Source organism: Pinus tabuliformis, chromosome 2_2 (assembly GCF_031772625.1).
Source record: "Pinus tabuliformis cultivar Carrire ecotype Pingquan chromosome 2_2, CPIR1, whole genome shotgun sequence".
Lineage (NCBI taxonomy): Eukaryota > Viridiplantae > Streptophyta > Pinopsida > Pinales > Pinaceae > Pinus > Pinus tabuliformis.
Window position 1 is genome coordinate 337,089,321 of NC_142300.1, and position 16,068 is coordinate 337,105,388.

At 33.2% G+C, this 16,068-nt stretch overlaps 1 protein-coding gene across 1 annotated transcript; it reads right to left on the reverse strand.

Annotated features, from left to right (window-relative positions):
- Positions 1–6,945: 6,945 nt before the first annotated feature.
- LOC149192657 (amino acid permease 3-like) lies at positions 6,946–10,273 on the reverse strand. The gene is made up of 7 exons (XM_089404663.1): positions 9,849–10,273; positions 9,032–9,265; positions 8,842–8,935; positions 8,510–8,724; positions 8,270–8,409; positions 7,938–8,165; positions 6,946–7,659 (listed from the first exon to the last, which is right to left on the reverse strand). The coding sequence occupies exons 1-7, from the start codon at positions 9,997–9,999 to the stop codon at positions 7,231–7,233; spliced, it is 1,491 nt and encodes a 496-aa protein (XP_089260789.1). The 5' UTR covers positions 10,000–10,273; the 3' UTR covers positions 6,946–7,230.
- Positions 10,274–16,068: the final 5,795 nt, after the last annotated feature.

Below are 16,068 nucleotides of genomic sequence, written 5' to 3' on the forward strand. Positions count from 1 at the left end.
ATATTGATCATATGTTCAGTCATTTTTCAGTCATATTGAGGAGGAAGCAAGTTGGGAGCTTGCCATCACTAATTGAATGTCTTAAGAAATCATACATGCCAGAGCCTACTTTTGATGTGTTGGAAGAAACTATTGACATGCGAAGGTTTATTCTGGGATCATATGGTGAGGGGAAATGCATTGAACAACTTAATGACATTAGCTTCCAACATCAATTTCGTATCAAAAAAATTGATGGGAAAACACTAATATGGGGCAAGAAGTATTCAACTACTACAGAATGGGCACCATCATCAAGTTTGTAATTTTTGAAGTTCATTCCAAATCATCCAATATTTGCATCAAAAATATTGTTATTACAATCAGTTGGTGAAGTTCAGAATGCACACAGACAAAATAAAGATATAAATTATTCTGATTGCCTAGAAGAAATTAAAAAATGTATTAGATATACATATGAGTACTTTGAAATTGTTGATTCAGTTTGGTGGGAGTCATTTTTAAATAATCAAAGTGATATCATTTCAACAACAACAAATGAAGATATACCTTTGAAAAATCCATTTATTTGGCCACAAAATGTGTTGAATGAACATGAGGAAATAAACATTGTTGAACGGCAACAATCTCAAGGTATTATTAATTCTTCACAGGCAGAGGAAAGAGAGATGTATATTGGTTCCAGAAGATCTCGTGCACAACGTGAAGCCATGGAAGACCTTTACATGGGTTCAGTACAGGATATTAAGGAGGGTTGCATGATCGCAGTGCTAGCAGATGGAGATCCCAATGGCTATCCATTCTAGGTTGCTAAGGTTATAAAGGTCTTTATAGAAAATGAGGATATTACAAGTGTTGAAGTACATTGGTATGCCACAAATACACACCCATTAAATGGTGTGTATAAGCCAGAGATGGTAGTTGATAAAAAAAATGGTGGAAAGAGAAAAAGAAAGGGTACAAATATAAATCGTCGATGCACAGACATATTAAAATTGGAGGATGTTGACATACTTGTTTATGACTTCAATTTAACAAAGAGAGGAACTCTTCGCTTCAAGACGATAGAGATTCTGAAAAGGTTGTTACTAGAAGGAACAGTGTTGAGATGGGAGTCTGTCGAAACCAGTCATAGATCTAGAAGAATTTTGAAACCTGAAATTTTGGGCATGCATGTGGACTCAGATGGGGCACTAGTTGATGAAAGAGAAGAATATGGAACATTTTCGTCAGCATCTAGTCACTCATCTGAAGATGTGAATTCTGATGGTGTGCAAGAAAATATGAGTGATTTTGAATAATTGTTTAAGACAGTTTATATAACTGATGTATGCATGATATCTTGAAATAAAACTGATGATTTCCATATGGTGTGAAATGAGAAGTTGTGAGGCATTTTTATGTTGTTGGATTATATGTCTTAATTATGGTAATTTTTATTGTTTAAAATATCTACAATGCAATATTAAATTAGACATATAATGTATGTTTTATTCAATATACAAATAATGACTGTTGAATTCATTTAGTGATGTAATTTGTTCATAATGTCATGGTTTTTTAATTTTATAGTTGAAAAAATTTCAATTTCTTTTGTATCTAGCATGTTATGGTTGAAAACATGTTGAATTTATACTTAGGAAAGAAAAATGATATTCTACCAAAAACACTAATGTATTTTTTTCCTCATAAACAACTTTGTTTGGCACATAAAAATTTGGTTTTACTAGCATTTTTTAAAAAGTTTGAAAATTGACTTAAAAAAAAAATCATTGTTCCAGTATCATCACTTTCATTTTGAAGCTATATTTTGCACAAAAATTTCATAGTAAATTTCATAGTCACTGCTATTTTTAAAACATGTTCAAAATTGACCCCTAAAAAATAAAATCATCGTTCCAGTATACACACTTTTCATTTTTAGCACTGTTTTTGATGTTTTTTCGGGATTTTTTGGCCAGAGTTCCCATTTCAAAGTTTACATAGTTAATGGCTACAATTGATTGGACTCCAATTAAATTTGACTAGATTAAGGGCAAGGGGAGTTTTACTACTAAATTAGATAATACAATTTTTAATATTTAATTATTTTGACTCAATTTCATATGAATAACTGTTGATAATTTTTTTTGTATTATTTTTGTATTACTTTTTTTTTTCAACTTTAAACTAAATAAAATCTTATTTTATGGGATTAAGAATTATCAAAAATGAATTAATTAATAGAAATAATAAATAAATAAATAAGTTTCTGAGAATAAATTTATTTAACCTATATGGGATATGAATATATGGTATCTAATTTCTTTTACTTGGTTAATTTTTTTTAGATATAGTAATTCTAATTAAAATGCTATGTGTAAACTCTTGTACACAGATAAACCTTTGAAACATTAAAGTTTAATGCTTAAATATTTAGTAGGAATAATTTAATGGTTAATCCATTTTTACCAAGAAAATGGTAAGCATTATGAAATATATAAGAATGTTTAATACATGACCAAAGATTATTTGCTAAATAATTATAATTGATTTCTTTTAGATGAATGAGATACTATTTGAGATGGAATAAAAGAATCAAACAATTAGTTAAAACCAATAATAAGATTATATGATATAAATAACTCATTTATAACTCTTTATGTTTTTAAATAAAATTAATAAATTTAATATAAAAAAATTTCAACTAAATTTATTTATTATTTAATTTTAAAATAGGGAACCTAACCTAAGCAAATCTAAAAATAAAGGGGGAAGGGAACGAAGGGGGAATCCAAACACTACAATAGCTGAGGGGAAAAAAGGAAAGGAAACAACTAGAATGAAGAAGGGAGAAGGGGGGCGGGGCGGGTCAGGGTCGGGGCTATGAGGAGAGGGCAGGGATCCAGCAACTGCTAATCTTCCAGCCATCATCCCTATTGAGATTTCTTAGCCTTCTTTCGATTTCTATGGCCTCCCTAAATTTATGGTGGTGAGAGTGAGCAATTTTAGCAATAACCTTGGTCTCCTCAATACATATATGATGCTTGGTCTTCTATGCATGCTTTGCGAAGGTTGAAGACTGAGCCCTCCCATGCTTAATGTCAGTTGCGTGCTCATTAATCCTCTGATTAATGGAGCGCCCAGTTTCACCAACATAGGGGGTCCCACAAGAACAAGGAATAACACAGACCCCTTTCATGTCTTTGGGTCTACAGGGTCTTTTACATATCTAAGGGAACTACGAATGGTGTTAAGGGGTCTAAAGGTTGAAGGAACATTATGTTTCTTAAGGATCTTAGCAATCCTATCAGTGGTCCCTTGTATGAAAGGGAGATGAACCCCTGAGATTCTATCTTTGGGTTCTTCTTTAACCTTGGGACCTCTGCTTGGTTTAAGGAAAGCTTTCAGACCTTAATGCCTACTATATCCATTATTAACAAAGACATCGAGGAGATGGGCTTTCTCTTCTTCCAGTCTCTTTTCATCAGAGATTCTCAGTGCATGAGTGGCAAGTCCCCTGAAAAGGATTTCCAAAACAGTCGCTCTGGCTATAAAATCTAGTCATACTGTGGGTTCCTTCTGCCACAAGCTTATTGAGAGTAGCCCCATCACTCCAAGAATCTATGGGCTGCCAAAGATCCATAAGGAAGGGGATCCCCTGAGACCCATTGTCAATACCATTGGAGGACCTACCTACCTCCTAGCCAAATTCCTTGCCTTGAAGCTTAAACCCCTTGTGGGCCTTACTGGGTCCTTCATCAAAGACTCTTCTTCGTTTGTCAATGAGTTGAAGGACATGAAATTTGACCCTAGTGACATTCTTTCTAGCGTTGATGTGGTCCCCCTCTATACTTGTATACCCATTAAGGAGGCCATTGAGGTCATCAATCACCTCACTAACCCTGACACCGCTTGTCTAGTAGAACTTTGTCTTACTTCTACTTTTTTCTTCTTTAAAGGGGAATTCCCTGGTTGTTGCTAATATTTTTATGGAAGACTTTGCATACAGGGCTTTAGCCTCATCTCGTCTTCTTCCTAAGTTGTGGAAAAGATTTGTTGATGACACTTGTGTCGTCTGGTCTCATGGCCAACATGAGTTGGATTAGTTCTTCCAGCATCTCAACTATCAATCTCCCTCCATAAGGTTTACTATGGAGCAAGAGGTTGATGGGTGCCTCCCTTTCCTTGATGTTCTCATTTCGAAAAAGGACGACAGTTCTTTCTCCCATCAGGTATATCGAAAGAAAACCCATATTGAGCAGTATCTTAATGCCAACTCTCATCATTTCCTTGCTCAAAATCTAGGTGTTCTCAACACACTTGCCACTCGTGCACTGAGAATCTCTGATGAAAAGAGCTTGGAAGAAGAGAAAGCCCATCTCCTCGATGTCTTTGTTAATAATGGATATAGTAGGTGCCAAGGTCTGAAATCTTTCCTTAAAGCAAGCAGAGGTCCCAAGGTTAAAGAAGAACCCAAAGATAGAATCTCAGGGGTTCATCTCCCTTTCATACAAGGGACCACTGACCGGGTTGCTAAGATCCTTAAGAAACATAATGTTCCTTCAACCTCTAGACCCCTTAACACCATTTGTAGTTCCCTTAGATCTGTAAAAGACCCTGTAGACCCCAAAGACATGAAAGGGGTCTATGTTATTCCTTGTTCTTGTGGGACCCCCTCTGTTGGTGAAACTGGGTGCTCCATTAATCAGAGGATTAATGAGCACGCAACTGACATTAAGCACAAGAGGGCTCGGTCTTCAACCTTGCCAGAGCATGTAGAGAAGACCAAGCATCATATATGTATTGAGGAGACCAAGGTTATTGCTAAAATTGCTCTCTCTCACCACCGTAAATTTAGGGAGGCCATAGAAATCGAAAGAAGGACGAGCAATCTCAATAGGGATGACGGCTGGAAGATTAGTAGTTGTTGGATCCTTGCCCTCTCCTCTTAGCCTCCGCCCTGGCCCGCCCCGCCCCCCTTCTCCCTTCTTCGTTCTAGTTGTTTCATTTCCCTTTTTCCCCTTAGCTATTGTAGTGTTTGGATTCCCCCCTTTTCCCTTCTTCCTTTATTTTTAGATTTGCTTAGGTTAGGTTCCCTATTTTAAAATTAAATAATAAATAAATTTAGTTCAAAATTTTTTTATATTAAATTTATTAATTTTATTTAAAAACATAAAGAGTTATAAATGAGTTATTTATATCATATAATCTTATTATTGGTTTTAACTAATTGTTTGATTCCTTTATTCCATCTCTAATAGTATCTCATTCATCTAAAAGAAATCAATTATAATTATTTAGCAAATAATCTTTGGTCATGTATTAAACATTCTTATATATTTCATAATGCTTATCAATTTCTTGGTAAAAATGGGTTAACCATTAAGTTATTCTTACTAAATATTTAAATATTAAACTTTAATGTTTCAAAGGTTTATCCATATACAAGAGTTTACACATAGCATTTTAATCATAATTACTATATCTAAAAAAAATTAACCAAGTAAAAGAAATTAGATACCATATATTCATATCCCATATAGGTTAAATAAATTTATTCTCGGAAATTTATTTATTTATTTATTATTTATATTAATTAATTCATTTTCAATAATTCTTAAGCCCATAAAACAAGTTTTTATTTAGTTTAAAGTTGAAAAAAAAAATTATGAACCATTATTCATATGAAATTGAGTCAAAATAATTAAATATTAAAAATTTTATTATGTAATTTAGTAGTAAAACTCTCCCTGCTCAATTGTAGCCATTTCCTATGGTGCAAATTAGTTGCTTCTTTTTATCATTTTGAATGTATATATATATTTGGTTTTAAATTATATATATCTTTTATTATTTTTATATTTCATATGAGTAATATATAGGTTTTGATGGAAGAAATATTTATATTTTATATGAGCAATATACATATTGTGGTGAAAATATATTTATTTTTAATAGCCTAAACAAATTGCTTTTTTGCCCTGAAAACGTTGAAAATTTTAGCAATATTTTGGGTGCCCTAGAGGTTTTTGATGGTGCTTAATCCATTTTCACTTTCAAAAACATGATTTAAACACTGCTTTTGCAAGATTCATTGAAATATTTTTCCCCACCTAAATAGACTTATCCTAAAAAATAAACTGGTAAAAAATATTTATATTTCATATAAAAAATATATCTATTTCATTAAAAAATATCTTTATATTTCATATAAAAAAATATATATTACCATATAAAATATCAATATAAAAAATATGCTATGAATGGTAATATAAAATATCAATATAAAAAATATGTTATAAAAACTATTTATTTTTAAAAAAAAATTGAGCTCATTTATATCAAACATCATTCTATTACTTATGAGAATTGAATTGAAAATTCAAACCCTTCCTCCGACATTAAAAACAAACCCAATTGCCATTTTTATATATAAATAATATAATATTTTGCAAAAAGATTAATTTTATAAATGTTTTTGAATTTTAGATTACTTATGAGAATTGAATTGAAAATTCAAACCCTTCCTCCGCCATTAAAAACAAACCCAATTGACATTTTTATATATAAATAACATAGTAATTTGCAAAAATATTAATTTTATAAATGTTTTTGAATTTTAGATTGACTTTTTTATATATAAATAATATAATAATTTGCAAAAATATTAATTTTATAAATGTTTTTGAATTTTAGATTGACTTTTTTATATATAAATAATATAATAATTTGCAAAAATATTAATTTTATAAATGTTTTTGAATTTTAGATTATTTGTACGAGAAACTCGAAAATTTATCACAAAATATTTATTTATTTCATTGTTGCGGAGTATAAGAGTTATTAAACGTTGTTCATTGAATTTTATTTGGCTTGGACCATAAATGAAGAATTATTTGTTTGTATGCGCCATCGCATCATTTTATAAATTTAGGGGTGTTTTTAAAAGTTGCCAACGCAGGGTTCCATAAATGAGTGGCCTTGCTTTACCAAAAAGACAAAAATGATTAAAACAACGAGGCATCTTTTACATTAAGAAGACTGACTGAAGACAGTTCAGGTGCATCATAAGAATTCTAATTGCGGATTACAATTGCTATCCAGGGAAACTTCTCTAGGAGCAGGAAACAAGCTTATTTGAATGTAGATACCCCTGTATAAACGACTATACAGAGCAAACCAACGGCTTTCATTCATGTTTTTACATAACCACACAGACTTCCTCTTGCCTGCTGCTGTTTGCGGAATTCAATAATTTGTATGGAAGGGCTTGTAAACCTTCTGTAAGGCGTCAACAACACCCACTATGGATCCACTGGCAGCTGCTACTGAAACAACCAGACAAACTCCACTCAGTATTTGCATAGCAACCCACCTAGAAGACCAGCGCGGGATTTTATTCTGTGCAATATACATCGTCACTGGAAAGTATACTGTCAATGGCCAGAATGCCAACGCGCCCAGAAGCCCCACAACATTGTTGAAGAATGGAAGCAACATGGAAATCAGTGTGGTGGTCACCACAAAGGCTGTCCTCCACACAAGCCTGAAGAGATTCACGTTGAATCGCCCATAAAAGGGTATTGCCAGAGCGTATTCCTTGTGGATGAAGTCACTATCTTGCCACTTTTTGCCGGCCCACCCTTCAATAAATGCGAACAGTGGCTGGCAGTAAACCTGCAAAGATAAAGACAAACAACACAGTACGTCAACGTTTGTCATCAGTCAGCATTCTGCCACAAGAGAAGTTTTTTCCAACCGAAGACATCTGCGGACATAATTCCGGTATGAGATTGGACTTGTAGAAACTAAACTTTCACGTATAAAAATTGTATCACAATCTACACTAACTTTTTTATTTTTTCTACCCCTGGGAATTTTACACCAGGAGTCCTAACAAATTCCGGGTGAAAATGGATATGAGGAAGAACATTGAATCCAAATTGAACACTTACTTGATATGCACCGACCAAGTGGATGACAATGGCAGCGTTGGCAATGTCAATCAACCAAAAGGGATTGTAAAAACCAAAGCCTGTCAACAGGTTTCCCGGCGCATTGTCACCAAAGGCTGCGTAGCCCATGCAACCACACAGCATGTAGAACACCGTTGTCGTTGCCACACCCAATAGCGTTGCTTTCTTCATCGTCTTGTTCTCTGCTGGAGGCGATTTTATTGTGTCCTGAATGTCAATTCAATTGAGTTATTCCTTCACATTTGTTGACATGAAGACCCTGTGTATTGCAAAATTAGAGAACCCCTATGGCAATATAGTGTATATGGTACCTGAATTTCAATGAGAATCAATGAATAGGAGTAAGCGAATGCAATGTTGCCGAGAGCTTGGAACGTATTCCATATTTTCTCAGATTTAGTCACAGTACCAATGGCTGCTCCTGTGAAGCTCCCCCTGAAGTGTCCCACTTCTGAAGCACATCAAGATATGACAGGAAGCTCAGAAGACGTTCTAACGCAAATGAATGAATTAATAAGCAGAGATACAGTGAGTAAATGTTGGCGACGCACCTACTACTTTGGCGATACCGAGGCCAAGCCCGATGGTGGAATAGGTGAATGACATGACTGCAGCAACGATAGAGAGCCACGATATTTGGTCGAAGTCGGGTATCTGAGAAAGTAGGATCTCTGCTACGCCAAAGGCTATCATATATGGATTACTGGACACGTGGCATGGGTCGTCATGTCCATTAGCGCTGAAGCAATTGGACCTCTGAATTGCGCTGTGACATAAAACCAAATAATTTAGTCCAAACTTTATGTAATTGGGGAACATAATTATCAAAATTTGGTTTGCGTTTCACTCAACGAATGATTAAGCTAAACTCGATTTAACTTACGTCATGCTGATGGATGCAGCTATTGTATAGCCGATTGCAGTTCCGAAGAGATTCGCGTACTGAGAGAAACCGCATATCCACACTTGGAAGCCATCTGACAAAGCGCGTAAAGGAACAAATCAGAATTTAAACTTTCCAAAATAACATACCCAAGTTTCAAACTTTTATTTACAGAAGCCTGTAGTCATACCTAGATTGGCTCTCACAGCATCGATATAAGTATAATTTCGCTTTCCCGTGACTGGATCCGGAGACCTGTAGCAGTCCGAAAGCAGGCAGGACGTGTAATATGTGACAAAGGAGAAGGCAAGCATAGCTGCGGGTCCAGCAATCCATCCGAGCTGAGCTGTTGCCCATGCCAATGAGAGCACTCCAGATCCTATGACTGCTGTGATAATATGCGCACTTGCTGTCCATATTGTCCCTGCAAATGCAACACATCAAATCAAACATTAACATAAATATGTAATTACCAAACACTGCAAAACTCCGCTCAAAACCCCCTGCCCCCCGAAACAAATGCACAACACCAGTCTCTTCTCAGCGACAGGTGTCGACAGATGTTCTACCAATACATCTGGAAACGAGAAATCCGCTATTCTAATTGATTCCATATCAGCAAATATCGCAACTATTTCTCGTTACAAAAAAAACTAGCCATCAAAGTTTCTTGGTTTTCAGATCCAAAGCTCAGTTTCGCCCAGCGATGGAATTTGATGGACAAATTGACCGTCAGAGTTCAAAAATTTGCAAAACCGTCACAGGTCATTCTTTAAAACTGTAAAGATGCAGGGTTGCAGGGAGGTGTTTATGGAGGTGTTTATTGCGAAGATGGATAGAGGGAGTGGGTAAACAGTCAAATAGTGAGTCTGTTTTGAAATTCCAACTTTGATTTCGCTCTGCAAATTTGTTGGCGTGCCCAACCAGGCGTTAGAGCCACAGACTTGTTCACAAACAACATGTGCGGTTCAATCGTCCTAATTAAGCAAAGTTATTAGCAATAATACCTTTGCGTTTGATGCGGCCATCGTCATCAAAGTTCTTAAGATCCGACACCTTCCCATTCTCCAGGCGATCGGCTTCTATTGAAACCTCCGCCATATTGCCTTGCAATTCTACTTGCAAGTAGAAACGGGGAGCTGCATCATTGTGGGCCATTGTAACCAACCTCTTCTACCCTCAATCAAAACTACCACAACTTCTGCAACTAAATTCTTGCCTTGTGGGCAGCTGTAATCTCTGAACACTCAGGATGTAATCTCTGAATACTCAGGACCTTTCTCAGTTCCCAAAATCTCCCAAATTGCAGCTCTCAAGCGCTCAGGGAAGGCCAGGCCAGAGCAAAGCAGAGCACAAGTGGAAGTCTTTACTTAAGACCGGCTTGGGACTCCGCGATATTTATGGGTGAGAAGCCCGTGTGGAGTCCAATATATAACCCCAGTAATAGCTCAGGGGTTCTCAGCCGTACTTACTCTTGAGATCCCATACGCGTTATTATTTGTAATAAAAAATGGCAAAGCAAATCGAATCACGACTCAAAGCTCCGACAAATCTCTTAAACAAAGAGATTCCAAAGTTTGGCCCGGAAAAAATTGACACACACTAGCACACTCCACTACAATCACTATAACAAGTGCTTTACATCACTGTTGGCATTGACCTTCAGCTTATCTTTCACAGTTTTTCCTTCATATGGTCAGACCAATTTCTTTAGCAAGTCCCGTTCCCGGACGCTACAGGTCAGAGCATATCGGAGAGAATCGTCACAGGGAAGGAAGGCAAGAGATATTTTCAGATGGAGATTGATTTCTATATTTACCTTATGATGTTAATGTCTTTCTTAGTGTTTTCTTTTAATAACATCTTATACTTTGGGTGGAATCCATAACTTAATTATCTTGAGCAGAATCAGAATTAACGGCACATACGAAAAACTTCCATATATTTATCCCCCAATTATATATCAATTTACTCTTTCTAATTATATATCAATTTTACTAATTTTTTATGGTAAAATTTATTTACTTTATCAGATTGAACAGAATGAGAATGAGAATGAGAATTATCAACAAGACACACTAAAACCTCCCATATATTTATCACCCAATTGTACATCAATTTACTCCTTTTTATATATTAATTTACTCTTATTTATCATTCAATTATATTCGATTTACTCTTTTTGGATATATATATTTTTAAGCTAAATGGACATAGACAAGGGCCAGTGGTAATGTTGAGCCTTATATAAAATGGAAGGGAAGAAAGATAGGTTCACCAATGAAATAGATCCCATTTAGACATGGGTGAGTGGTAATGTTGAACCTTATATAGAATGGATGGAAAAAAATAGTGTTAATGTTGAACCTTATATAGAATGGAAGGAAAAAAATATGTTCACCAATGAAATATATTTTATCAAAATTAGATATTTCTTAGAATAATTTTTTTGCACAGTTAATATTTTCTAAGAAAAACAATAAATATATATATATATATATATATTTAATTTAAATAAAATAGAATAAATTTAAATATTTTATAATTAAAAATTATTATTATTATTATTTTTAAATTATATGTTGATTCATTTTTATTCCGTTTATATAAAATAGTCCGGATCAGACCTAAATCAATGAAAAGGATTTACCACCCAACAGTACATCAATTTACCCGTACGCTTACCTTTACCATTGAAGAAAATGCCCTTCCCGCGCTTCTACGTTGAAGGAACTTCTAAGAAATAATAAAGTTAAAATGTTTTTTTATGCTTTTTTGAAACTGTATTATTTGAATTAGAATTTAAGTAAACATATATCTAAAATTATTTTAAATTAATAACATTATTTTTAAGGATAAAAGTAGATTAGTGACAGCGAAAGTCTTTCTTTCATGTTTTTTTGAGAATGAATTTATAAAAATAATAAAGTTAAATTTGTTAAGTTTAAATTAGTTAGGTTGTATGGAGAGAGGTTGAGAATAGGAATTATTCTTGGGAATTAAATTAGGGTTTTTCATCTCGATCAAATTTATTATAATTTTTAGACACTTCAAATAATTCTTGTGATAATATTTTACTAGTGAACAGATAATTCTTTTATGTAACATTGAAACTAACTTAAGTAGCTTTAAATAATAATAATAAAATTAAATATTTTAATAATTTTTTTTTAAATAACAACAATAAATGTTAATTTTTCTATTAGAATTCCAATATAAATATTTTTAAAATGATAATTTAATTAATAACATTATTGTTTTCGGTATAAAAGCAGATTCAGATTTTCCTAATTTATAAAATGTGAACATTAATTGGATGCATTAAAACTGATTCTTATTAAATTTTCAGAAAAAAAAATTAGTCTCTCCCACCATCCAAAAAGAAGATGATTTTCAACCACCTACTTACATGTCCAAAGTAGGCAGCCCGAAAACGTGCGTAAGAGAAAGAAAATTGTTAGACGAGAAAAGTGGCATAATTTAAACCACTCCTGTAGATGTCGATGGGACACGGTCATATGCGTTCTACCAGCACGCGCATTACAGTAAGAACTAGGTGGAGGCGGCCACGCTCGCCGGCTCCAGAACGATTTGGTCGGTCAATGATTACAAGACGAATGGCTGAACTCTCTCGCCGCCGAAGACCTCATAGTCTCCTCGGACACAGTAGTCAACAGCCTATAAGCACCGGCCAAGCATGACCGTAGGCAACTGTGGATTTAGTGCAAGTTGCTACTATGCTTTCGTCTTACCTCCTCACAGACCACCCTTCGAGTCCCGATCAGCCGCCCACCGACCTTGCATTCATTGGTTTCTGCATATTTTGTCGCGCTATAGCCCAATCATCTATTGCATGCTTCATTGGGTTGTGTGAACATGTTGCGTTTCGACAGTTCTAACAATCATTTTATCCCACATTCACGGGCCATTATACACATCGGTGCAGGTTAAATTTGGTTAAGTTGAGGTTTTAATAGTTTAATATTTTGTTATTTTGAGATTTCTTAATAAATACACAATTAAAAAAATAAAATACAAATGTTTAAAATCAAAATATAAAACCATTAAACAATTATAATGTTAAGGTAAAATCAAAATATAAAACAATTAAATAATTACACAGTTATTCACTTAACTAGTTAATTACAATGTTAGGTAAAATCAAAATAGAAAACAATTTAATAATTACACAGTTATCCACCTAACTAGTTATTTTAAATATGTCGATGTCCTATGCTCATTATTTCTATGCAAGGCCAACTGTAACCGGAGATGACTCTTCATAGAGCTAGAGGAACTTTCACCTTTACTTATGCTCTACCCTTGGAATAAAGTACAAAACTAGTTAAAACTACGAACATTGATCATACTTTAGTTGCAGAATTTGTATGTACAAAGTGTTGAGGCATAACTCCTTTTTGGATTTTTCCCAGGCTAAAACTAGTTAGGCTTCTAGTTAGCCACAAGTTTTACGCTCTGCTGTACTTGGGGATGCTTGTACCCTGCAATTCCTTTGAATAATTCGATAAGATATGATCATAGAATTTTAAGTTTTTCGGTAGAGATAGGATTTCGTATCATTTTCTTTAATGTGTACTTCGTTATTTCTGTACCCAACAGCACTTGTGCATAAATCAATGGATAACTATCGAATTTTTAGAGAAGACAAATGAAAAATGTGACCGCCAAAAAGAAAACTGTTGGATGCTAACAAATTCCATTCAATGGGGGAATTGAGAATTCAAATATTGAAAATGAATATAATGCAAAATTGGAAGTTAAAGATATAATATTAACCAAACTCAAATTAGATAATGACAAAGTGTGATCACTTAGTTTCTAATTATGGATGGACACGCTGACCCCTCTCTGACGTGCAGGTAAGTTTAACTCCATTTTCCATTTGACCAACTTTTATTTATAGGTGTGTTTGAAATGTTTATATCAATATTTTGAAATTTAATTAAAAAATATTAATATTATAGTTGTGCAGTTTATGTTATATCATTTAATGGTTTTAAAGTTTTTAAAATATTAAATTTATTTTGTCTTACAAAAATAATTTAAATTATAAAAAAATATCATTTTAATAAAAATAATATTATTAATATTTTAGTTTTAAATATCATCCAATTATGCTTTTATATCACTTCGAGTCTCACAGTGTCTTTTCCATTCGTTGATCAAGTGGTATCTTTCTTTTTTATCATTATTAAAACACTAAGACGGTGATGAACATGCCTCTATACATATAAATTTAAACGGATACTTTATGGTTGGACCGCTAGCATATTACATTTCCTCAGATGCCCCTATATCAATAAATTTTAGTGAGGGTGGAGTAGCGTATTATGTCTCAAGGATAAACCATATCAATAAATTTAGTTGTACACTTTAAATGAAGATAGAATAGCGTATTATATCAATGACATACTTTAAATGAGGGTAGAATAGCATATTATGTCTCCCTAAGATGCCCCTATACTAATAAATTTAAATGGTACACTTTATCAAAGGTATAGTAATGATATATATTATATTTTTTTAAACGGGTAGAATATGATATATCTTTAGAGATGGTAGAGAAGAGTAAGATGATGCTGGAGAAGAGTAAGATAATGAAAAACTTCAGAGGCATTTTTATAAGATAAAATTGATCTTGAGAATCAATTTTCATAATTTTAATATTATTTTAAAATTAAGGGTTTATAATTTAATGCATTAAAAAGTTTTTTTGTGATAATTATTTTAATCACATATTATTTTAATTTATAATAGATAACTAACATATAATTTATTTTTAAAGTATTTTTGATTTTAATTTATAATAAATAACCAATAATATGTTAGGAATGTAATTTCATCTTAAATGATACTATGATACAAAACAATATAATTTTAAGAAATATAATTTTATATTAAATAATATTATAATAAGAAATTAATATGGTTATATTATGTAATTTTTTTAATAAAATGTCAATGTTCCATATAGGTGCACCCGTGTGCATTGCGTGCAAATGTGTGTATTGGTGAATGAAAGAATTGTAGTAATAACAAATGTTAAATAATTAAATTCTACTTATTTGTGTGTATTGGTGAATGAAAAAAATGTACCAATAAATGTTGTTAAGTACATAAATTACACTTAAATTATTAACTAGGGAAGCAGAAGCTTATGTTGGGAGGTGGTGTACAAAGGAAATGCAACCATTAATACGTTAAATGATGCTAAAATGTGATTTCTCTAAATCTACAAATGATGTGGAGTATTGATGCAACTATAATGACTAATTGAATTTGGAAAGTGTAGGTGTTTTGTAGCATAATTTGTCTATGGCATGAAATGTTTCTTGGTTCTTTATGGTTAATTCCATTGAATTCCTTCACATATCAAAGAATAAATGTAACTAATGAAAAACAGAGAGCCATTAAACAATAATTAAATGCTATAAAAAAAAAACTATGTTGATTTTTCAAGTGCAAAGATACAAGCACTAATTTATGAAAATTGATAATTACTTCCAATGATGTAGATATCCTTTTAGCAATTTTAGTTTATCATTAAGCAATTACACTTCTAAAATTAAACCATAAAAATATTAGAACAGTAGAGATCACAATGCATAAAGATAACACAAGATTTACCCTAGAAAACCCACTTGAGGGGAAACCCAACTACCTTTTCTTTAGAGAAATTCTTCAGTTCAAGAAGAGACACAATTAATTCTTCTAGTCAAAATAGGAAGGTAAAATTGAACAATAATACAACTCTAGCTGCCAAGCCTAGTCCAAAATCCCTCTTGTCAAGTCTCTGATTTTCCCAAAAAACTCGACCCTACCTGATCTTCCTAGGCCAAAATTTGGCCTCCCAAAAGATGCCCTGAAACTTGACCTTGCTATTAAAAGATTGTTGTGTATAAACTTCAAACCTGCTACCTAGAAAATTCCTAGAAAATCGCGCACGAAGCTACAAAAGGAGGGTTTCAAATCTGCAAGATAAAGAGAGAGAAAGCTCGATATGTTTGCATCCTTCTTCATCCTTATTGTCTTGTCTCCTTTTCTTGGATGCTTATAAGATATATTGTTGTTGTGTGATCTGAATTTCGCCTTATGGAGGAGGATGAGTAGACTATATATAGTGTTTTGGTTGGCCTGAATGGGTGCCACTTCAACTGGGGCTAACTTGACTTGAAGGAAGGCCGACTTGCAACTTTGGAGAAAAAA